This window comes from Hippichthys cyanospilos, chromosome 4 (assembly GCF_059441005.1).
Source record: "Hippichthys cyanospilos isolate Australia breed blue-spotted pipefish chromosome 4, RoL_Hcya_1.0, whole genome shotgun sequence".
NCBI classification, from domain to species: domain Eukaryota; kingdom Metazoa; phylum Chordata; class Actinopteri; order Syngnathiformes; family Syngnathidae; genus Hippichthys; species Hippichthys cyanospilos.
The window spans coordinates 20,452,359-20,468,140 of record NC_142372.1 but is presented as its reverse complement, the minus strand read 5'-3'; the positions used below and the strand labels follow the sequence as shown (position 1 = coordinate 20,468,140).

The following is a 15,782-nucleotide window of genomic DNA, read 5'->3' as shown; positions in this document are numbered from 1 at the left end:
ATACGGCCCCTCCGACCAAACACTGGAGGCAAGGTGGGAGAAGTGTCTTGCCCAAGGACACAACAGCACGTGACTCTGACAGAGCGGGGATCGAACAGCCGACCCTGTAGAGGACGACCCCCTCTACTGCCTGTGCCACGGCCGCCTCAAGTGTTGTTGGTGTCGAATAGAAACTTAGTGAATTTCATATTTGCTCGAAAACTATTGGTCATTCCTTGTGTGTGTGCGTGTGTGTGTTTTGTTACACATTTTTGAGTAATTACTGTATCTTGTGTTGGAAATGGCTTGTGCTCTTTCATTATGCTATACTAATAGTTGAACAAGCATCCCTTTTTCGGGGTCTAAGACAAACTGAGGATTTTGGCAATAAAAGGTTTGCGCTGATGCCAGTGATATGCAAAAGTAAGTTATACGCAAATATGTTATGTTTTATTTCTTGAAAATAATGTGACACGCCAAATGAATTCCTATTTTTGTATTTTTACTAAATCAATATGGAATTGAATGTTAGCCTAATTACAACCACATATTCTACAGTGTGACGCCATTTTCTCCATTAGAGAGAAACACTAACCAGTAAATCATTATCCAGATTATTGATACAAGATCGATGGAAGTGTTGTGTGTTATTAATGTCACTGACAATGTCAATCGATGTCAATGCCTTTTGTAGCATTGGTAAATGTTTTCCTCATGGCTGCCCTGGAGGTCTCATGGGATTATGGTTTGCAGCACCAATGAGCTTTAGTTCTCAATGATGTGCAATGGGAATTTAATGAGTAAATATGTTACACAGTGTTAGGGTGTCCGAATGAGCATCTGCGTTCAAGAGCTTGTTGTACAATCTTGATGATGGCGACAACCTGTGCTCTTTATACGGCCTCCTTTCTGAGCAAACTCCAAGCAGTGCAGCAATCAATGGAAAATTATCTCAGTCAATCGATGGCCAGCCTTTTATATTTCACCCTCTCTCCAGCACTCCTGCTGTCCTCCTGAGCCACTCTCCTCCACACCGCCTTCTCTTTGTCCCTCGGCAGCTTCACAACCATTAACGATATTCAACCTCACAGGCGAACTGACCTTGCTTGTAAGACAGCTGAATACTCTATGTTCATGCAGCCGGTTAAATAGTCCCTCTACAAATGAAGTTGTTGTTCATATTTGGCGTTAAAAAAATGCAGTGTGGTTAGTGTCGGTCATTTATATTAACGCAAGCATATATTGGAACTGCTTAAGTATTATGGGGTAATCACTGACACTACGGAGTGCAGTTTTATGATGCTTTTACAGCTCACAAGACCTTTGTGTTTTGCTTGCAGTTGTGCAGAAGAGAAAAATAAGGAACCGATAAATCTTTAATGAGGAAACTACTGGTCACTGTACATATCAACATTTATATTTTGCATATGAAATTATGCAACTGAATTAGTTGAACTGCTCTCAGTAAAATATTGATACTGCTATACGGTGTACACACACACACACACATATATATATATATATATATATATATATATATACACACAGTGATCCCCCTACTTTGCGGTTAATGAGGGGTGTCTATATATATATATATATATATATGTACAGTGATCCCCCCTATTTCGCGGTTAATGAGGGGTGTCAACCCCCCGCGAAGTCTGAAACCCGCGAAGTAGGGTATCAGTTCCTAGATTTCTATTTACGTCCCAATATAGCCGCAGTAACCATAAACAATCCTTTTTTTTTTTTTTTTTGGTATTTTTTGCGTATTTCATTTCCTTCCTCCTATTATTTAACATTACATTATCCTTATTAACATTATTGTATATTCATTAAATAACTACTATTACTTAGTTTGTTGAGAATTTGTTCTCAGGACTGGTTATCCGCACCAAGACTCCGGTGAAAGAGTACGCAAGTCATCACGTTCAACTTCACATTTATTTTGGCTCATGTATGGTGTATCATGTAGTATCTGTTGAATAATAAATCAACAACAATGTTAGTCAGTCAACTAACATATAAACACTTGCCGAACTTTAATCTATGAATTTACTGTATTTTTAGCCGACATTAGCGGGTTAGCAACAACTAACAACAACTACTAATAGCATTATTTTTGTTTAACAAGGTACTACATTGCTTTTTTTTTCAACTTTACTGTTGTTTATGACATATATTATATTGAGTCGTTCAACCAGTTTCACATTTTGGAGATTAATTGTACTCCCCACACACACTCACATATAAGTTTGTTCGGCTATAGTTGTGGGGACATTCATTGACGTAATGCATTTCCTAGCTTGTAACCTTAACAATCAGAAATTTTTGCCTAGCCCTATCTCTTACCCTAGGCTCAATCCTAACCCAATTCAAACCTATAATCCAAAATAAGTATTGACCCTCAAAAAGAGGTCTGATACTGTAAATCAGGACCAGCCTAAATGTCCCGACTTCTCCCAAATGTCCTTCCTCACAAATAAAGCCACACAGGAACATACATGCACATGCACATATTTATTTGAACTAATTGAATTTTCGAAATGTTTCCTGAGACATATAGATGGGCCTTTGGCAAGGAACAACTTCAACAGTTTAATTCTCAGGCCACAAGCCATCATTTGTTTTTTCGTTGTTGGGTTTTTTTTTTTGCCTTTTTGTTTATGTGGCAATGTGCTGATTCGCTCCAATGCAGGAGGGTCTACTCATGCATACATACCGTTTGTTGATTTCTATTAAAGTGGCTCTATTGAGTTAATGAGCTCTTAACAGCTACTGTTTATCCCCTCTCAAAAACAAGAGTAGAATGATGCTCATGCGTAACATTCTAGAATTTAATTTTGAAGTTAATAAGCATTTTTTGTTACAGTGGTATTTCATTGAGGTATTTCCACAGCTAAGCGGCACTTAGTGGTGGTAACAGACCACTTTGACTGACAGCCATTCACAAGGCTTGGAAATGGTGAGCAAACAACACTTCTCTCAGGCACCTTGTTTATTCTGCCGCTACCCACTGAGTCGAGCCATAACTTGACAACATGAAAAGAGAGCACAAGTGAGAATCACCAGCCTTGCCCATGCAATTTTTCCCTTGGGTCATTCCATGGCGAAAACAGCCACCTAATGTCGGTGTTGGATAAGCGGAATGTCCGTGTTTCCCAAGTGATGCACGAGACGGTTATCGGACCGGACACTAAACCCTGGAGCCAAGACAGTTGATCCAAAATTCAGCAGCATTGGGTATTTACTCAGCAATAACGAGCATATTTTTCAACAGCAACCTCATAAAACTCTTTTTTCAAAAAAGAAAATCTGCTGCTTTCCTCCCTACAAATGTTCTCAAAGTGATAGTAACATTTTATCACCATTGCAATTGCCAAAGCAATGAAAGGGTAGTGCTTTACAGCGATTAAATGGCAATGTGCTAAACAGTTTGAGCAGGTGCACTTAACATATGCTTGGTGATGATATTCTGGTCTGTTCATTCTTGACATAGAAAGGATTATTAGCCCGCATATAGACTGCCCGCTGATGTATGGATTGCATTTAGGCATCGCATTGCCACTATGAATTGCTTACTGCTGTTCAGAATCATTTCCTGTAGTACCCCAACCCACTGTTGGTGATTTCATGTCAGTTGTCCTCGGTTTTGCCTTGTAGCTTTGAAATTGTCAATATGACACTTTAGTTTGATTTTTCACAATGGCCATTTTTTTAGATGGATGACATGGTAATAGTATTCAGGCATTTCCCAAAATTGGCCAAACCAGAAAAAAATGTTTTAGCCCACACTGGTTTTAATTGCACTCATTAATCAGGATACTGAAAGAAAAACACAGAATGTACCCTGTGCAGTATGTGTGCAGTTCACTTTGTGCGCTTGCTTTACTACAAAAGTCCTGCCGCATTTGTTTGATGGAAGAAAAACATTTATCAGTTTACAAAAAAAAGCAGATAAATGCTGAACAACCGCACACCATGAAATCATTGGGGCTTTTCTATGTAACTGAAATAGTTTGAAACAGACAACACAGTAGGTCTTTCCTGAGCATCGAAAGTATATCAATTTCCACAAGAAATGGTAAATGGAATTTCACGTGATGTATTTTTTATTTTGTATTCAGTTTTGAAACACAAAACATTTGCATTTGATATATTTACAATCTAAATGTTAATTTACTTAGGAACTGAATTTATCCATAATCAGTCTTTCGATCATTGGAAGTATGTGTGTGCAACAGTCATTTCTAATGTGTTTTAAGGTTGACGTGCATTTTAAAAGTCTGCTTTCTATTGTTTCATCTGTACACGATTGAACAATATTCTCAAATATGCGTTGCCTTTTTCTATAGTTATCTCTTAATGCAAAAATTTTCCCTGAACAAGCAGTAGCCAAGATTAGCATAGAAAAAGTGCTATTCACAGAAGGGGGAAAAAGCCTTTGCGGACCCTTGGTGGGAAACCATCTGCTTTATTGGCACAGCATTTTGTTCTTCATTGGAGCGTGGCATTTAAAGGCATATCAAGTCTTGACCAACTGCCTTTCTAGCATTTAATCCCTCATAATTACCTGTGCTAATTGTCAGTCACACTATGGCAAACAATCTAAAGTGTTTTCTGTGTTCTTTACTCTATTAGTTGAATTTAAAAGCTATACGGCTTGGAAACATTTCAAGGCTCAATCAGTAGATTAATTTTTGTTCGCTTTATCCAGCTCAGGGTGGCTGTCTTTTGATTTAGGATAGGAAGTCTTTCTCTGTCTTTGCGGTGTTTGTTAGCCCTGGATATACATCTATATAACCAGATTAAAGGATACCTTATTTTGCCGCCAACAAAGGCTGTATTCTAATCTCTTTCAGCCACGGATTAAAGAGTCTCGTTGGCCTTTTAGCTCCTTCCTTCTCTTCTCGGCCCGTCTCTTGGTGCTCCGCTCTCTTCCGTGTCTACCCAAGGCCGCCTCTAATCAGTAGGCCTTGAGCTCTCAGAAAGGTCACCCTGTCCCTTTGATGGTGTTTTGATTCATCTCTTCCTCTTGCCTTCCTCCCACCCTTCCCTTTCACCCCCTTTCTCTTGCAGGGAAGCTGGAGAGTCACTACCACCAGGGTGCCAAGAAGGGGCTGGTCGCCTCGGCCGCAGAGTGACGTGTCAACGAGCAGAAAGAGGAAGAAGAAACTCGCTGGTGGGCTACAATCCTCTAGTCTGTCTCGCATGCACGTATCCATGTGTTTGCATGGATATGCAGTGGCGGGTAAAGTTCAAAACTTTTGATGAGCTTTCATTTTCACATGGGCAAATATAGTGGAAACATTGCACGTACTATTCACAATCAAAACAAAGAAATGAATCCTTCATGTTATCCTTTACAGAAAGGAAAAAAAAAATTGAGCTCGCAAAAAAAGTAACTGTGCATTTCTCTTGGCAAACTCAAACATTTACCGTACTCTATAAACTGACAACTGCTTAGCTTCATATGTGCTTCAAGGCTGGATTTTTTCTGTCATGTGGAAGTGACACAAGTCAATTATATTTGTCCTGGCAGCGCAAAGAGAAAAAAAATCACCCGCATCTGGGTTCATTCAAAAATCAATAAAAAGTAGATACTTATCGAGTGTCTGCCAATGTTAGTGTTGTGTCTACATACTGATCGGAGCAATTCAGTCAATGTGAGCCTGACCATCAGAACACAGAGCGGTGACATATATTCATCCGTGATTGCTCAAACAACACAAAGAAATATGTTCAATTGTCAAACAGGAGTTATAACCATTCAATGGGATTTGAGAAATTGGCCCCGCAGCGTAGCCAGCCACCCAAAATGCTAAATGCCCGATTTCACCGATTTGCGAAAATTGCCAGCGTAGAAAATGAAGTGTTTTGTCATTGTCCGTCAGGGTTGGTCGCCAACATGCTCGTAATTGGTCTTAGTCGTCGGCATTGTCGCAAGGACATTTTGAATAGGTTCAAAATATCCGTGCGTATCCATTGTTTCACCAACATTGGCTTTCGTTGTATCGCAATCCATTCTAATCAAGTCACCAAAGTTATTTTCTTTGGAAAGTCACTCAAGCCCCCTTGGGAGCGCTTGTGTTCGGTCTAAGGCAGAATATATGCTCTCTCCATGCTTTCCAAAAGCACTCGTTTCTTATACTGCTTGACGCACTGGCCAAGATGTTCCCAGTCGGAGCACCTAGTGTTCCCACCCGTGCTCCCACCAGTGCTAGAAACCATGTGACCACTGTTCGAAAGTGAAGAGGAAGACAAATTATGCATGGACATCAGCGGGCAAAGGCACCCCGGCTGCTTTTTTTGAAGCAAGGGCAATTACATTTTCTGAATTTACACAAGTAGCAATTTTTTTTTTATATATATTTTTTTTAATTCTTATTTTCCCATCGATATTTCAATTCATTAAACGCTGTGACTCAAAAACCATACACCAGTCATGATGTAGTCAAAACGACAGAGTATTTAACATTTACTAGGTTCAGCAACATTCACAGCTGAGTGGAATGTAGTCTAATGGTCCTGGGCACGGACAGCAATTCACAGGTGCCAGAAGGTCAAGAAGGTCGATTCCCTGCAAAACAGATGTTATTTTTCACTCACAGGAAAGCACACAGTATTTTAAGCATTTGTCAGAGTTTATACAGTAATGTTTGAGGTCATTAAAAGTAAAAGCAAGATGCTGCTTTTTGCTTTTGTTCACTTTCTGTCAAGGAAGGTCAGTATTCTGAGTGTAACTATCTTTATATGAATATCAGACAGCCTTAATTTTGTTTCTCACAGTTTAATCCACCTAATCTCTCAGTATACAAGTCGAGTTTTTGTTCCCTCATCTTCAACCCCCATATTGAGGGTGTCGACTTATACTCGCATAACTTAAAACCAGACCAATTTTCTCCACATATCTGTGTTTGAATAACAGGCTACAACGATTAAAATGATCATATATACATAATACACATACGATTTTGCGCGTTTGCACTTTCAGATGTACTTTCATCCAGGTCCGTGTTATTGCATCTTTGTTGTCAACAACGAGGCTGCGTGGATAATTTTCCCGGCGGGCTTTGACCCATTATGAAAAGGAAAACACGGCTTGACAAAAACGGGAGAGCAATGGAATGGCAGGCGTGGATGTCAGCGGGTAGGAGGGAGAAACACAGCGAAGATGAACCGATCCACGCTCTGATCTCGCCACAGTCATCACTTAGGTAAAGAAGGCTTTGGCAAAGTATTTTTGGAGACCTCTATTTCAAGCAAATTGGACGGGTCCGAAGATGATTACCCTTGAAAAAGTAACAAGGATGTTTGCGCTAATAATGAGGAGTTATAGCATGATGACTTAAACAGCTTTTGGACAAATTCATGTTCAGTTGTGTCAAAAAAAAAAAAAAGCATCGGAACTTCAAATCCTTTGATTGTTGCATCATTAGTTTCAGCATATGCTTCTATATGCGCGCGTACATTGCCTTGGACTTGACTCGTTTGCAACCCACCCTCCCCCCAATAACCGCAGCAGTACTTTATTCGATATACGATAAAGAAATGCATCTAAAAGTTCCGTAATTTTGTCATTTTGATAACACGCACCATGTGTTTTAATTGGACAGCCATGATATATGTAACCGCTAAAGTCCGGGGTAGACTTATTCTTGTGTTTTTGTAAAATTCACTTAAATTGATGTAAACTTGATGTAAATTGATCTAAACTTTGACTTTGAAACTAAAAAAAAAAGGGGGGGGGGGGTGGACTCGCTCACAAAGTCGACTTGTACACGGAGAAATGTGGTGAAGAGCTATGAAAAGTCCTTTTCCTCGAGAGCCGTATCCTGCCTGTTTTCAGCTTGCATTGGAAACCCGATAACAATCCTGCTCATTTGACTCAAGCATGATGCAGGAGGAGTACATCGAAAACCGACAGGACACAGGTCTCAAGGAACCGGAGTTCCCTAACCCTACCTTAGACTCATAGGATTTATAAAGTACTACCATGTTACACTGAGACTGCAGAGGAGCAACCACTGGCAGCTCAAGACTTAAAAAGAAATGCAGAAACTCGTCCCTTTTGTATGCAGCCTGTCATTACCCTTCCTAACACCTAAGGCCACATTTAGACCGACAATAGTTGGGGAGTAAAAACACAGCCTGCTCATTTATTTCAGACAGAGAGACAATTACTTCAGCACAGTAGGGGTGATTATGCGGAGGGCTTTGGCAAGAGGGGCAGGGTCATCCGAGCACAATCCAAATGGATTACATTTCTTTCCCACAGTGCAGCAATGTACAGCAAGCCTTAATCACGTCCCATTGTTTGCCCATTTGAGGTATAAAAGCTTGCGTTGTGTGCAACACTGTTTGGATCATTTTTGTTGTGCACTAAAGCCACAGTGGTAGCGATCCTCGCAGCCATGATCACTTTCATTTCCAAGAGAATAAACCACACGGTGCTAAACACTCCCGACTCATGCACTTATTCTTCAGCCTGGACTCCTTCAATGGTATTTTATCTCATCGTTATGCGTGTAGCAACACGCCCCGCGTAAGATAACTCTTGAAGATTTTGTTACATGTTGAGTCTAAACGCAGCCTTGCAGCAGGTTTATCATGCTTTTCGGAAGCCCGAGGCAAATGTCACAACATTTGTCATATTTTTATGATTTCCTTATGTGTAGTATCTTTGTAGGAGTCATATGCAAATCACAGCAGGGGTAGGTACAGAATGTATAGTATGCACCATTTTGTTTTGAAATCAACACAGGAGTGCAGGATAAGAAACATTTCTAATGCAGCAAAGGGCAAACATGTCATCATAAATTAACCTTATAATGGATTGATTATGTTTTTCCATGCAGGGTCATTAATTGTTGCTACTCAAACTTATTGCTATGTGTCAATGTGTCTTTTGTTATCCAATGTGCTGAACTTAGTAGTATCAAAGTGTAATCATCCTACTTGATATGTTAATCTTGTGGCACATTATGTTAACATAATACTGAACCCTATCTGCTATTTGACTGAAGGAAAATGAGGTCATGCTTTTCAAGGAAATGTTTCCCATTATCAGGGTAGCTACTAAAAAGTAAAAAGGAGAGTCTTTTAGTCTGAAGTCATTGGTAACTTTCATTTAAATGAGTATTTAAATGAACAAGTCAACCGATTGCTGTTAGAGTGGCCCACCGTATTAACCAGTGATAAAGATTGTTCTTGAAAAGATCATCTACCACAAGTTGTTTTACTATAAATGGTTTGTTTAAATCATAAATTAATAACTAAAATGTTTTCGATAACTTCTTTGAAATTGGCTTGCACTAGCCATTAACAGGTTTATTTATTAATTGCACATTGATATTTTGAGGTTAAGCCAACAAAAGCTCTTGAAGAAACGTGGGAGGAATGTGCGATTAAATACAGAAGCTTAAATAAATCAGTGTAAACAAGAATCTTGGCAGCTATTCAAATGATTTATATGAAGTAGACAATTACCGTAATAAAAATGCAAGGCTTATTTTGATCTATTTTTGATCCCCCAAATCTTGTCTTAAGAGATAAATTGAAGGACTGGTTTTGCAGCGAAATCACGCAGGAATGCTCATTCGTATAGCATTGTGTATGCACTTTGTCTTGTTCTCATGGAGAGTTGGAGGGATATGTGCTGTTCATATTACAGTGACCGACAAGCGCGTTGGCAGACGTGCTCCGATTGCTCGGTTTCTGCATGAGGAGAAGATGCCAAGCTGTCGTGGATTTCTGTGTGTGGCTCATCCACACGCTACTGAGGCTCCCAGTTGCACAATAGCCAATATGTATTGTTTCTTTCTTGTTGCAGATGTGACTTCAATCCACCAAAGTGACAGCAAAATAAGCTGTTTGGCACAGACGGTGAAGATTTGGCGAGATTTAACGAGCACACATCACATACTCAGTGATGTTTTTCATCCCGCATGTGCCTCATGAATGGGATTTTTTTTTAAAGGTAAATAAACAGACTTTGCAATAGTATAAAATAGTGATTCTTAACTTGATAAGTTATGAGGTGTCCCTGGATTTTTTACTAGCCTGATCACCCAAATTGGGCTGACTTTGAACGGGTCATAGCATCGTCAAATAGACATAAATATACTTACTTTGAACACCTCAAAGTGTTCAGTGACATCAACCCTATCCATAGATATATTTGGGGGGCTATGTATAAAAATAGTAAAATGTGATCATAGAAAAAGTACGCTGTATATTTATATAGTTATGAAATTGATGTAGGAATATTTATCATGTCATAAGTAGAGTATTATGACTTTTGAAGTCTTTCTCAGAATGGGAGTCCAGGCTAAGCCAATCATTGAAGTCATTGAAAGGCTTTCAAATGTCATAAGTTGGCCGCTTGTGCCATCCTGGTGGTTTTAGTGTGTCAACACAAAAATTTCTATTGCAACCCTTTCGTGGGTTGCCGTTGAAAGGGTGAATACAAAGATCGGGGGAAATTTATGATAAAACATTGGTTTTCAATAAGTCCAACATTGACAAAAGTTCCAATTTTGAATGGCAGTAAACGAGGCTGACATGAGCTCTCAACCTCCCATTTGCAAGCCTTTAGAAGGAACGGAAGCGTTGCATATTGAAAGTTGTCATGTTTTGACAATCTATGCGATATTTTAGCCTCCTAGTGGTTTTTTTTGTATACTTTTCCTTTGATGTCATACATCAAAAACATCAAAAAGCTCGAGTTGGGTAAAACATTTCCCCCAGGGGTTACAAGAGAGGCACTGAACCCCACCAGCTTCTTTAACTCATTCAGCGCACCCATCTTGAGTGAAAAATAAAAAAGACTGTTTTCACATTCAAAACCCAAGTAAATGTTTGTTTTTTTTTTCTGGCTCAACTTGCAAATCATACAGAAAGGACGCAGGCTCCCATCACGTTCCATGATGCATGTGAATCCATATTGTACGTATTGGTCTGACAACATTTTTTGGGGGGCACGGCTTATTTCGTATGGATTGAAATATTAAGCACAAAATCACACGTTGTATGAGAACGTCAGTCGCACATTGACTACTGAGTGTGCTAAATTCCCCGCAGCACTGATTGCCCAAGCGATGTAATGTGATCATCTTCAGCTAGTGACGGCTTAGCAGGTCATGTCATCGCAAAGTGACAAGATGAGTCAGGTGCGTCTTGACCTTCAAAACGGAGACTCCCGTACTCCTGGGACAGACCAAACCCTTAGCCCAGATCAAGCCCAGATTTACAAACTCCTGGTATAAAAGATCAATTTTTACTGGGCTGGCAGTGAATGAGCTAATCATTGCATTTTCAAATTGTTTGCAGTAAGGCATTTTTCCAATCTTTACCGACTTGCTTATGTGCGTTTGTGATTCTCCTGATACATCAGACTATAGTCTACACGTTCTTGCAAGCGGGCAGTAAATGTCTCCCGTTTGGCTTATTTGCTATAGGTGCCCGGCTTTTTTTGTTTTCTTGAAAACCGAAGGTCTGAAAAACTCCATCCAAAGTGGAGATTTGCCAAATCCCTCGTACCCGTGTTTGCGTGTAGCAAGCATAAACCGGAGATTATTTCCCGCCAAAGACGCTGACGCCAGTGACGTTAAAAGCCGGAGGTTTTTTCTGATTGGACAGAATTTAGCGGCACAACTGCAGTCTAGTGGATTGTCATGCATGTAAATGAATGAAACCGCAGTATGCGGATTCGTGTTTCAGCATTTTTTTCCCTAATTAACAAAGCCCTGTGAACAGAGGTGTGATATCAAGGGAAAAGAAGAAAAACAGGAAGCGAAAATATTCCATAGATGCTATCCCTTTAAATGCTTTCAAACCGGAGGTCGAGAGGTACACACTATAGGTGTCAAATTTAGCCCATTTCCGTCTCATTTACTGCCCTTCAAAATTGGAAATATTGACAATTTTGGACATAATGAAACCCCGATGTTTTATCAAGCATTTTTCCCGATGTTTGCATTAAACCTTTCAACGGCAACTCACAAACGAGGTGGAATAGAAATTTTGGATTTAACACTCCAAAACCACCTGCTGGCACTAGTGACCAACTTATGACATTTGAAAGCCTTTCAATGACTTCGATGATTGGCTTAGCCCAGACTCCCATTATGCAAAAGTCATAATACTCTAAATACTCCTATTTCAATTTCATAATTGTTCATAATTACAGCGGTTACCTTTGCTATTAAAGCTTTTTTTGTACACATATATATATATATATATATATATATATATATATATATATATATATATATATACATGTGTGTGTATATATACATGTGTGTGTATATATACATGTGTGTGTGTGTGTGTGTGTGTGTATAATGCTGATGCCACTGAACATTTTTAGGGGTTCAAGGTAAGCATATCTTGATATTTGACGATGTTAGGACCCTTTCAAAGTCAGCCCAAGTTGGGTGATAATAAGGCCAGGCCAGTGATAAATCCCCAAACTAGACAAGGCCTCAATCTCAATGGACTCAATCTGTAATCAGTTAGACATGTTGCAAATTTTGCGTGTACTAGGCTTTTAAGAACCTTTATTACAAGCGAAGGTGACAAGCCTTGAGCAATGACTGTAGCGGGGTGGGTTTTTTTTCCCCCCTCTCCTGCCACTGCAATGTCAGCTTTCAACATTTTACCTGCTCCGGCGTCGCGGTTTCCTCCCCAGCGTGTTGAGTGGCACTCCCGACTAAGCCTCTTCTCGAGGGCATATTTCATCATAGTGAATGAATCACCAACAGACACGCACAAACACACGGCCATCACGGGTTGATGCGATTCTCACTGTGCTCGGCATTGTGATTCACTGTCGACGAGCTCCTATTTACTCTTGTTTGAGTTGCAGATTAGCTCCAACTCCTTGCTCCACAGCATTCAGCAACCAAAAACATAGCGCAAGCCCTCCCGGTAATCTCCCCCCGAGAGTCTCTTTGTGCGAAGTTTCTCCCCATAGAATGTTTTTTTCCGCCGCAGAGGCTGCCTAAGAATTTCCTAAATTCAACCCCCAGTGAATGAACGATGACAGCTCCTTGCCCTGTGGGTGGCCTTTTCTTCTGTCCCCCACATCAGGGGCATTCCTTTGGATGAGAGCAGACATCCAAGTTCACATAAACAAGGGCTCTGTGCTGCTCGGCGGAACAATTAAGCACATGCTCTCTCACTGGGTCTTTTCTGAGCAAATAGCGTAAGCTCATGTGCTGTTGGTTTTTCAGGCACAAAGGATAATATGAGCCACTTCATGTAGAACTAATACCGGGTAAAGTGGAATAGATTGACTACCATGGGAACATTGATATCATCCTCTCATTTGCAAATCTGATACCACACCGTAGCCCGTGCTCTGAGTAACAGTGTTATTATTGCCTCGAAAACACTACAGATAAGATGGGTTCCTTTTTAATCGTTGAGTAAATAATGTTTGCCTTCGCTTTGCATAGCCAAATGTGTTCCCTTCAGACTTGGTCATAGCTAATGTGCATTTTTTTTTTTTTAATTAAACTTAATCCAGCTTGGATAAACAAAGATTGCTGAAGTGCAGGAGTCTCTTAGGAAAATGGTCTTATCATCCTAGTGGCACCATGTTTTGATTCCGTCCACTACACCGTGTTTATTCCTGATTTGGGTTTTTTACAAGTCGCCTGGTGTAATTTCCTGGAGCGGAGCCTTTTGTGTGTTCACTGAGAGGCTGAGTGAACTAAGGGCAGTGGCTGTCCCATCCCCCACCCCCGCAGGCGGGCAGGGAGGGGGAATTAGGAACTGGAGGTCTTTGGGAGAGATGGTGGCAGGCAGGCGAACAATACAAAGTGGAGACCGCTTTTGGCTCATCCGTCTCATAATATGTCACAGAGGGATGGGCGTACAAAGGAAATATTTAGGGAAGGAAATTGTCCCTCTTTGGTTCACTGATGATAGACTGACAACATGATATTAAGACCGGAATTATTCATACCCCCACTTAATGTTTAGAGAATCTCAAGTGTGGCCACAAATGGATACATCAAATTATTTTATTCATATATATATATATATATATATATATATATATATATATATATATATATATATATATATATATATATATATATATATATACACACACACACACACATGATACATACATACACACGTGTGTTCAATGTGCTGGCAACACTATGTTAAGAGATTTTTCTGAAAAATATTCATCATTACTGGTTTATTTACAGTATGTACTAGAGGAGAAGGAAATTCAAGTTATTGTAAAGCCCAGCTGAGAAGTGGATGTCATTCTAGGTCATAAAGCATCATCCACATCATTAAGATGACTGAAGAAATACCAGCATGTACAAAGCTATTATCTGGGCAAAAGATGCTTACTTAGAAGAATCTAAATGATAAAACAGATTCAGTTTTGATAAACACTTAAGTATGAATCTACAATGTGGAAAATGAATGGATGTGTTGTGTAACAAAATCAGTGTTGTGTCTTTGAAATTGATATTCACTTTCTACACTTGATTCTCTTTAAATTGGTCTATAATTCATGGAGTTACTTCAAACATTGACCATGTTGCAAGGTCGAAAGCCTAGTGTTGAGAAAAATGCGTATAAAGTTTTTCCACGGTCATCTTTTAATCTTTCAATTTACCACTCCCTAATTTTCAAACACTTGGCTCACAATTTGAAACTTCTGCCTGCCTGGAAATGACAATTATTGAGACCTTAAGGAGATTGTTTTTGTAAAACATCCAAAATGGACATCTTTGTCAAACATTCCTATTTTCGTCTATAACTCAAAAATAATATCTGCAACATAAGCCTGCTTTTGTCAAAAGGCATTACCGATAGAGGCACTTCACCATCAGTGTATAAAAAAAATTTACTCTCGCAACACTTTCCAACCATTTAACAGTAACGTCCTCAAAATGCACTTTCTGTATATGTGATTTTTCGCATGCTGTATGCAGTACATCAAATGTGTCCCAACATTTACTGTGATGGCCTGACGTTCTTTCCAATGATCACTTGTGTTCCGCGGTTACAGAGTGGCGCACAATTCACTCACTCTTATTAGTGGAGTGCCTGACGGCGTGTTGCTTTGCTTATAGACCAGAGGTCTAAGTCGGGCCCCATCTGGGAGGGGAAGCACATGTACATTTGAATGCAGTTGTCCCTCAAGGCAATCCCAGACACGGATGCGGCTTTGTTTTCTCTTCTTAGGAGGATCTGTTAGCCCTCAATAGCTAGCCAACATAAATGGGAACATTTGATCTTTTCTGCGGTTTCTTGTCATCAGAGCAAAATGGCGTTCAATTAAAAATGGATTTCCCATTACAAAAAGCTTACACCCAACTGCATTTTTAAAGAGCTGCTGCCAACAGATTGATTTGGCCCCCAACCCTTTGACCTCGCTGAATGAGGTGTGACCTATAACAACATGTAGTGGGAATTTACAGGACCGAAAAAAGAACCAGGCAAGAGCTTGTTTGTTTAAAAGAGCGAAAGCAGAGTCAGATAGTTTTGTAACATGATGCATGATAAAGAGACTCCGAGCTGGACCTTAGTATCTGTGTGTGTCCACATGGGCCCCTCCCAAGGGTGTCTCCTGTTCAGCGTTTCAACAACGTACAAGACAGTTCAGATGATAGTTTGCCTTCAAGGCCTTCTCTGTCAGGAGACCTGAACATCTGAACACAGTGATTTGTCAAGCTTTAGTCGCTTGAATATGTAAAAGAGCTCCTTCCAGGCTGATGTTTTCTAAGCAGACAGGAAGTGCACCACATTCATAACAAGATTAGCCTGGA

The 15,782-nt window shown here is 39.9% G+C and overlaps 1 protein-coding gene across 2 annotated transcripts in view; it reads left to right on the top strand.

The window, feature by feature from the left end:
- trip4 (thyroid hormone receptor interactor 4) overlaps window positions 1-9,956 on the top strand; it is an 81,301-nt gene extending 71,345 nt beyond the window's left edge. Inside the window, exons 13-14 of one of the 2 annotated variants that reach the window (XM_088414093.1) lie at window positions 5,059-5,161; window positions 9,812-9,956. In XM_088414093.1, coding sequence (XP_088270219.1) covers window positions 5,059-5,123 — 65 coding nt within the window. In that variant the 3' untranslated portion in view covers window positions 5,124-5,161; window positions 9,812-9,956. Of the gene's footprint in view, window positions 1-5,058; window positions 8,440-9,811 lie in introns of those variants that run through there. The other variant, XM_088414092.1, reaches the window with a different exon arrangement.
- Window positions 9,957-15,782: the final 5,826 nt, after the last annotated feature.